This window comes from Dipodomys spectabilis, unplaced genomic scaffold, assembly GCF_019054845.1.
Source record: "Dipodomys spectabilis isolate Male_0828 unplaced genomic scaffold, ASM1905484v1 ptg000411l, whole genome shotgun sequence".
NCBI classification, from domain to species: domain Eukaryota; kingdom Metazoa; phylum Chordata; class Mammalia; order Rodentia; family Heteromyidae; genus Dipodomys; species Dipodomys spectabilis.
Genome location: NW_024871088.1, coordinates 972572 through 981037, shown reverse-complemented (window position 1 = coordinate 981037; position 8466 = coordinate 972572). Strand labels below are relative to the sequence as shown.

General features: G+C 50.6%; 1 protein-coding gene and 1 non-coding gene across 2 annotated transcripts; one reads left to right on the top strand and one right to left on the bottom strand.

The window, feature by feature from the left end:
- The first annotated feature begins 3532 nt into the window (after positions 1 to 3532).
- On the top strand, positions 3533 to 6352 carry Emd (emerin). The gene is made up of 6 exons (XM_042667475.1): positions 3533 to 3806; positions 3966 to 4067; positions 4243 to 4320; positions 4489 to 4619; positions 5419 to 5465; positions 5549 to 6352. The coding sequence occupies exons 1-6, from the start codon at positions 3725 to 3727 to the stop codon at positions 5874 to 5876; spliced, it is 768 nt and encodes a 255-aa protein (XP_042523409.1). The 5' UTR covers positions 3533 to 3724; the 3' UTR covers positions 5877 to 6352.
- A 1578-nt stretch (positions 6353 to 7930) lies between these two features.
- LOC122097083 lies at positions 7931 to 8037 on the bottom strand. Its single transcript, XR_006145464.1, has one exon. It is a non-coding gene; the product is annotated as a U6 spliceosomal RNA (small nuclear RNA).
- Positions 8038 to 8466: the final 429 nt, after the last annotated feature.

The following is an 8466-nucleotide window of genomic DNA, read 5'->3' as shown; positions in this document are numbered from 1 at the left end:
TTTTCATGCGATCACCAATATAACATACATTCTACATCTTCATCCAGTACACACACACACACACACACACACACACTCTGAAACAAACATTTCACAAAAGGAAAATTTCCCCTTATTACCTGTAATGTACTCATATTTTCTATTCTGTTTTTCTTTTGTTTTGTTGAATCAGGGTCTTGCTATAAAGGCCAGACTGACCAGGATTTCTCTATGTAGTCCATGCTGACCTTGAACCTGTCTGCCTCTTGCTGCTATCTCTGCTGAGATTGGACTTGTGTGTCAGCATGCCTGCTTCTATTTACTTTTGCCTTCTTCCTTCCTTCCTTTTTACTTTTTTTTTTTTTTTGAGGTACTGGGGGTTTGAACTCAGGGCTTTTGGTTTGCTAGGCAAGCACTTTACCACTTAAGCCACATCTCCAAGCCCTGACGTTCTCTATTCTATGTTATTTCAGTAAAAAAAAAAAAAAAGAGAAAGAAATCAAGGCATGGTGCTACGCATACCTAATCCCAGCTACTAGGGTGGTAGGAAGATCCAGGAGGGTCAAGAGTTTGAAACTAGCCCAGATAAAGGTAGTAGCTAGACTTACTTGAAAAAATAAAACACTGTAAAAACAACAGGGTTTGGGGCATAGGTCAAGAGCAGAATATGAAAGAGAAGGAGGAGGAGGAAGAAGAAGAGAGGCAACATACACTTCTAATCTCAGTCCTCAAGTCTGAAATAAGGGGATCTCAAGATAGAGGGTAGTCTTGGCTACATAGTAATACACAGAGAGGTGGGGAAAGAAAGGATGGGAGGGGAGAGGAAAAGAGGAAAGAAGAAGAAATAAATGGAAGAACGGAGGGAATTAGGAAGGCAAGGCGTTTGGTCACACTTGCTGAATGAATTAGGCACTCTGACTTAACTTGAAAACAAGGTGCTAGCCACTGTCCAAGCTCTCTGCACCTACTGTTGCTTTTGTAGGCTCTATTGACAATATTTCACACCAGTGGGTTATCTTCATTTGCTAGACTAGAGCCCTGAATTGAGGTCCATGAGATGGCTGTGCTTGGGTTCACGGCCAACACTATCCACAGCTACCCATGGGCATGGCCATCAGAGTGACACGGATGGAGCTTGGAAGAGGTGAGCTGAGTCACATGATGAGCCCCGCTGTATGTGAACTCTCTTTACACACACACACACACACACTCTCTAAAAAGTTGTTTACCTCAACTTCTTCCTTCCTGGTGAAGATCATAATAAAATCTTTTTCTCCTTGTGTTGACAAAATATTTTCATATACATTTTTCATTCAACATTCTGTTATGCTGTGATCGCAAGTTATAAAATCTTTCTTAGAAGTCACTTTCCATCTTTAAGGGGTGGAAAAAATCATTTTTTCTCATTCTTGACCTAAAATTGGCTGTTTTCTAGTGATACTCACAATGTCCACTCTGCCTGTCCTTCCCAGAAGGCTCCCCAGAGACCCTCCGAATGAACTGTACACACCCATGAAGCTCCTCTGGTTATCCCTGCCCGAGAGATGTGGGTGGATCAGGTCACCTCCCAGAGAACCAGGTACTGACAAGGGGAGAAGCCTTTCAACTCTGCTGCTCAGAGATTTGCTTGGCTCCTAGTGGTCTAGAACAGAGCTACACAGGTACCCATGGGGTGGGCATGGGAGAGTATCACAGTTTAGTTTCCTGGTGCCATATGTAGTGATATCCTATAGAGAGGCAACACTGAGACGGGGGTGGGGGTGGGGAGGTGGGTAATAAAAGGCACAGTACTGAGGCAGGTGCGAGAGTGTTCCTTAGGGAGAAAGCAAACCTAGAATTCCTTGACCTCATAAGGAAACAGCTTGGATCTGTGTGGGGAGGGCGATATGGGGGAGGACTGGGCAAGAGCTCTGTACACACAGTCCTCCGGGACAGAGGCCAGCACTGCAGAAGAAGGCTTGGAGAGGTGCTGGGGAATCTGATTTTGCCAAAACTAAAAAACTCCATGAGGCAGCTGCTGAATGGACCCAAGCACACACTTCCCCCTCCCCACCCCCCCAACCACAGCAGTTCTGAGAGAAAAGGAGTGAATTCCTTTCCAAGGCTTTCTGCCTCTAACTACCATGCAAAGTGTCTTCAGTAACCCACAAGCATCCTCTTAAATTTCTAGAGACATTTCTGTCTCTAGATGTATATGGTCAAAACAGAACTCCAAGCCAGGCGCCAGTGGCTTAAGCCTGTAATCCTAGCTACTTAGAAAGCTAACAGTTCAAAGTCATCCCAGGCAGACAAATATGAGGGATTCACCTTACCAATTAACAAGTAAAAAGCCAGAAGTGGGACAGTGGTTAAAGTGGTAGTGTGCCAGCCTTGAGTGAAAAATCTAAGCAAGAATGCCAGGCTCTAAGTTCAATTCAAGCCCCAGTACTGACACCAAATACCAACAACAAGAATCAGGGATCCATCTCCTCACTATTGCACAAGTGTCTACCTCTTTAAATCCCCATGGAGAATTGGCCTGTGACCCTGAATCCTGGTTATGTCAGACTGGACCTGACTAAAGCTCTTTCCTCTTCTTGCCCTGTCACAAGAGACCAGACATCCTTGGTACTCTTCATGATCCACCCCCCCACCCCAGCTCTGGGCCTGTGCAATAAAGGGCATTTTAATTGGCCCTAAGTCCCATCAGGTGACTTTGTTTAGAATGACTGTCACCATCTTCTCACAACAGTCCTTTTCTGATCAAGGCCTTCATCAACTTTAAGCCACAGCGTGCAGACCCTCATGGTTTCCTTTCCCCCACCTGCCTGGCTATGTCCTATGTCACTCTGGACTTAGCGGCTACTCTGCCAGGAGAAGTCCCCCTAAAGCCCCCGCCTGGCTCAAGTGGGTAAACACCCGTCATCTGTACGTACTGAGTGTCCATAGCCTGTGCCCATTGGCACACCCGGGGCCCTTTGAAGGCCTCTTGGCCCAGTGCCCCATTTCATCCCGGGTGTAGTAGCAGGGGAGGCGGTGGGAACCCCGGGGCACAGGTGTGTGGGCTGGGACTTTGAGAACTGGCTGTGGTGGGGCGGGGTCTGCGGGGGGGCCGCGTTAGTCTGTGTTGGGTCTTTCCCACGGCTGCTGACCAGAGGGAGGCTGAGAACCCTAAATAACGCATGGTTGTGAACCACCCCGTCTGACAGCCTGCCAGCTGCCAACTGCTGGCTGGTTTTTGCCCGTTCAGATCGTGCTTGTTCGGCCCCTCTCGCACGTCTAAGCCCCATCTCAGCCGCGTGTGACGTCTCATCTCTCACTCTGCGCCCGCCCCCCCTGCCCCGCCTGCCCCGCCCCCGCCCCCGCCCCGCCCCCGCCCCCAGTTGTGTCTACTAGGTGGGTCCGCACTGCCTCGGCTTCCCTGCAGGCCCCGCCTCTTTTCCGCTTCCAGCCAATCCTGCACGATTGGGACGTTTGGGCTCGCTAGCAACCGCTCCACAGCCCCGCGCTGGGCCCCACTGCTCTTCACGGCCAGACCGGTCTATACCGGCTGGTCCCAGGGTTTGGCTCCGCCCCGCGCAGCGCGCGCAGCCTCCGGAGCCCGTGGCCGTGAGGTAAATATGACGCAGGGGTGACGCAGGCGTTCCTGATTCCGAGGTGCTGCCCCTGCCGCGCTTGCAAGCCGTGGTTGCTTGGGCCCTTGTCATCAGGCCCGGGCCATCTCCAGGCCTTCACCACTTATCTCCCAGTGCCTGCCGCGCCTGCCATGGACGACTACGCGGTTCTGTCGGACTCCGAGCTGGCAGCAGTGCTGCGCCAATACAACATCCCGCATGGGCCTGTCGTGGGTAAGCGGAAGCCGCCGCCGCCGCCGCCGCCGCCGCGCAGGGTCTTCCCCCCCCCCCAGACCCGCTTCCCGCGCTCCGCCCCCTCCTCCCGCGTTCCCTACCCTTGTTTCCCCGTGCTCTCTTCGTGTCCCGCTCCCTGATCGCCCTGTGTCTGGCCAGGTTCTACTCGTAAGCTTTACGAAAAGAAAATCTTCGAGTACGAGACCCAGAGGCGGAGGCTCTCACCACCCAACTCATCTTCATTCTCCTATCGGTTCTCGGGTGAGACCTCCGCACCACAGCTCCTCCTGGCCACTGGTGGAGATGGGGCTCGGACAACTGGGAGGATGGGGTCTCGAGGGTGTGGCAGGGGCACTAGCCAAGGTGGGCATTCGTGAGAAGGGAAGGAAACCTGGAGGGGCAAATGGCCCTGTCCCGTTTCAATCTTTCAATTCAGACTCTGATTCAGCGTCCAAAGACTCGGATATGTATGATCTGCCCAAGAAAGAGGACGCCTTACTGTACCAGAGCAAGGGTAAGGCACGGGTGGGGTGGGCACCGTTGTCCCCAATCCACCAGGAATCCTAGCACAGGGAGAACCTGAAACCAAGGAGTGTTAGACGGGAAAAACTGGCACAGGTCCCTAAATAGGGCTTGCACGAGGTGGGGGACACCACTAACCCATATGAGCCCTTTTTCCAAGGTTATAATGATGACTACTACGAGGAGAGTTATTTGACCACCAAGACTTATGGAGAACCTGAATCTGTGGGCATGTCCAAGGGCTTCCGCCCCACCACTTCACTCTCTGATACTGACACCTTACACCACCAGGTGAGCTTGTCTGTCAGGAAAACCTTGGGTGCAACCCAAGAGGATCATACCTGCTTTGTGTAAATCCAGGAAGCTGCTGGTTGCAGATGGTGGCTCCTAGGCCTCCAGGGAGCATTAGGGTACGCATATGTACCCTGTTTGGTCAAAGACTTACTTTGGGGTCATCAAAACTATTTGATTAGCTGGGCTCCAGTGGCTCATACCTGTAATTCTAGCTACTCAAGGAGGCTGAGATCTGAGGATCAGGGTTCAATACCAGCACAGGCTGAAAAGTCCCTGAGACTCTTATCTCCAATAAACCACTCAGAGAGCTGGAAGTGGTGCTGTGGCTCAAGTGGTAGCACACTAGCCTTGAGCTGATAGAGCTGAGGCCCAGGCCCAGGCCCAGGCCCAGAGTTCAAACCCCACAATGGACAAAAGAACCCCAAAAAACCAAAAAACTGTTTGATTAGGGTTTAGGTGTAAAGCTCAGTGATCCAGCACTGCAAAAGAAAGAAAGAAAGTTACTTTATTAGAGCACAGGAGGTTGATTGTAGCACACAAGGCAGTTCCCATGCTATGGTCTGAAATTTTGATTTTGACAGTCCTGGGAAAGAAGGAAGAGGGTGCTTGCACAGTTGTTAAATGGTTAAGGTCCCAAAGGAAAAAGTCCAGGAACCCTGAATGCTTCTGGAGGGGACAGGACTCTTGACTTTGACTATGATCAGAGTAGGCTGGCCAGACACATTTGTCCTCAGGGATATGAGAGGGCCGTGCTGATCCTGCTGGCCAGTTCCCTAACCCCAGCTCTCTTCTGCAGGTGCGCGATGACATGTTCTCTCTTTCGGAAGAGGAGGGCAAGGATAGGTGAGTAGTGGGAGGTCTAGGATGGGCAGGACAGGTTCTATACCCAGGCGGTCCTGACCACCTGCTCCCTTCTTTTGCTTCAGGGAACGCCCCGTGTATGGCCGGGACAGTGCCTACCAGAGCATCTCACACTACCGCCCCATTTCCAATGTCTCCAGGAGCTCCCTGGGCTTGTCCTATTATCCCACATCCTCCACCCCTCCTGTATCCTCATCTTCCTCTTCCTCTTCATGGCTCACCCGACGTGCCATCCGGCCAGAAAAGCAGGCTCCTGTGGCTGGTCTTGGGCAGGATCGCCAGGTCCCTCTGTGGGGCCAGCTGTTGCTTTTCCTGGTCTTTGCAGCCTTCCTGCTCTTTGTTTACTATAACATGCAGGCTGAGGAAGGCAACCCCTTTTGGATGGATCCCTGAGGGGATTGGCTTCAGAGCCAGTTCCCCTCAGATATCCTGACTGACTGCCTTAGCAGTGTTTTCTGGGGGTGGGGGGGGGTGGGGGCTTTTCTGTGTGTTCTCGCTTGGGGGTGCCGGGCCTAGCCCAGGGAAGTGCTCCCCTCAACACACACTTCATCCTGCCAGGGAAGCAACACACTTAGGCCTTCCATGGCCAGGTGGGCCTGGGTGTACCTTCCCCTGAGCCTCCTAGCACTGCTTGCCTCTAACCCTTAGGGCCCAAGAGGGCAAGACCTTACTCCTTTAGAGGAGAACATAGTTGTTGTTGTTGTTGTTGTGTTGATGATGTTGTCATGCATGCCTTTTGTTTGTTGTTACTTTGTTGTGGGGGTGCCTTCTGTTGTTGTTACTTTGTGTGGGGGGTGGGGAGGGTGATAACCAAAGGCCTGACTTTGTTTTCATGGACACACAATAAAAAAGAAAACGTTTATTTTTAATTTGTTGGTTCTTCCTGCTGGGGGGAGAAGTTGGATTCCCATGGCATGGGGACCTTTTGGTCTTGTCTTGGGGGTTCCTGTATGGCCTTGTCTGATTGGTTGTGCATTGTTGCTTTGGAATTGGGGAAGGAATTGGATGCTACCTGTGGATATCCTGACTCATTCCCCAGAGTATCTGCAACTATTATAACAGAGTATGCGCAGACAACCCCTGAGGAAGAGGCAAAACTGCATGTCCAATATACTGTGTAGGGATTTTCACCAGGGAAAGCTGACAGGAGCCAACCTCAGCATGTGAGGGCTGCATGCTACCATCAGAAGAAAGGAAAGTAGAAGCGCTGGAATGCACAGGTGGAAGCAGTCACCCATCGAGAAATGGGGTGCAGTCTTTTTCATTTGTTGCTTGCTATGGTGGTGGGACACAACTCGGCTTCTCACGTGGTATGGTATCCATGCAGTGCCTTCACAAGACTCCTGGGCTTCTTCAGGGGCTCTTAACTGTGGCCACATGGTGAGTTTGTGGCAGCCTAGGGACCCTCAGTACCTTCTGACCATTTCTCTGCTGCATCCTAGTCTCCCTACCCACCTTAATTTTTCATTATCTGAAAAGTAATACATGGTTCATTAAAAATATGCAGAAAAAGGGTGTGTGTGGGGTTATGTTCTCAGTGCTGCCCAACCCCTAGGACTAAAAATAAGTTATTTAAATAGAAAGGAATGAGTCAGCCAGGTGTGTTGTTACATGTTTGTAAGCCCAGCACTGAGGAAGTGGAAGCAGGAGTATTTTGAGTTTGAGAATAACCTGAACTACACAGAAAGACTTGTCTCAAAAAAACAACTGGTGGGCTGGGAATGTGGCTTATTAGTAGAGTGCTTGCTTAGCATGCATGAAGCCCTAGGTTTGTTTCCTCAGTACCACATACACAGAAAAGGCTGGAAGTGGCGCTGTGGCTCAAGTGGCTGAGTGCTAGTCTTGAGCAAAGAAACTCAGGGACAGTGAAAAGGCCCTGAGTTCAAGCCCCAGGACTGCCCCCCTCCAAAAAAAAAATGGGCTGGGAAGGTGGCTTAGTGGTAGAGTGCTTGCCTAGTATGCATGAGGCCCTAGGTTTGATTCCTCAGTACCATGTACACAGAAAAAGCCAGAAGTGGAGCTGTGGCTCAAGTGGTAGAGCGCTAGCCTTGAGCAAAAGAAGCTCAGACAGTGCCCAGGCCCTGAATTCAAGCTCCAGGACTGACCAAAAAAACCCCAACAAACAAAAACTGGTTCTGTAATCCTATTTACTCAGGATGCTGAGATTTGAGAATCAGAGTTCCAAGCCAGTTCAGGCAGACAAATTCTCAACACTCTTGTCTCCAGTTAGCCAGGAAAACACTGGACATGGAGGTGTGGTTTTAGTGGTAGAGCACCAGCAAAAACAAAAAACAAAAAACCCAGTGAGAACCCAAGGCTTGAGTTCAAGTCCTCGTACTTGCATGTATGTGTGTATGCATGCATATGAGTGTGCATGCACACACATACAGTTGGTTCTAGTTTTCTCACCACTCACACAGCCAGTCTGTCCTGTTTTGTTTTGTTTTTTAAATAGGGAACACTTCACAAATTTGGGTGTCATCCTTGCACAGGGGCCATACTAATCTTCTCTGTAGCGTCCCAGTTTTAGTATATGTGCTGCCAAAGCAAGCACTCCCTTGATTTTTGCAAACCCCTCCCACCTGTTTACCTTTCCAGATGCAGCCCTGCTGCTGTGGCTCCAGGCACCTGCCCTCTACACCATCCTAATCTCAGTGCAAGGGACTGAAGTCTGTCCTGCAGCCTAGATGATGATTGTGGGCAGTGGGTGTGGCAGATGCTGCTGCTTCATCGTAGCTCAGTAATAAGGACTTGATTGTATATCAGTGAGTCTAAATGGGGTGGCAGAACAAGCCGTCAGGTACCCCACCAGAACCTAAGAAGGATTTGACAACATCTTCCTGTTTCAGTGGCTGCTCACAAAATAGGTTGAGTGGAGGGGCTACAGGAGATTCCTGTTGGGCTGCAGCTTGGTGAGGACTAGGAGAGGCAGATGGGGCAAAATAGGAAGACACATGGTGACAAGGTTGACATCCCAAAGCTC

What these genes read in the sequence shown, in the direction of transcription:
- Emd (XM_042667475.1), top strand. Translation starts at nt 3,725, where the DNA reads ATGGACGACTACGCGGTTCTGTCGGACTCCGAGCTGGCAGCAGTGCTG. An exon ending in CTTACTGTACCAGAGCAAGG is followed by an intron (nt 4,321 to 4,488) that starts GTAAGGCACGGG and finishes CCTTTTTCCAAG; the next exon opens with GTTATAATGATGACTACTAC. An exon ending in GAAGAGGAGGGCAAGGATAG is followed by an intron (nt 5,466 to 5,548) that starts GTGAGTAGTGGG and finishes CTTTTGCTTCAG; the next exon opens with GGAACGCCCCGTGTATGGCC.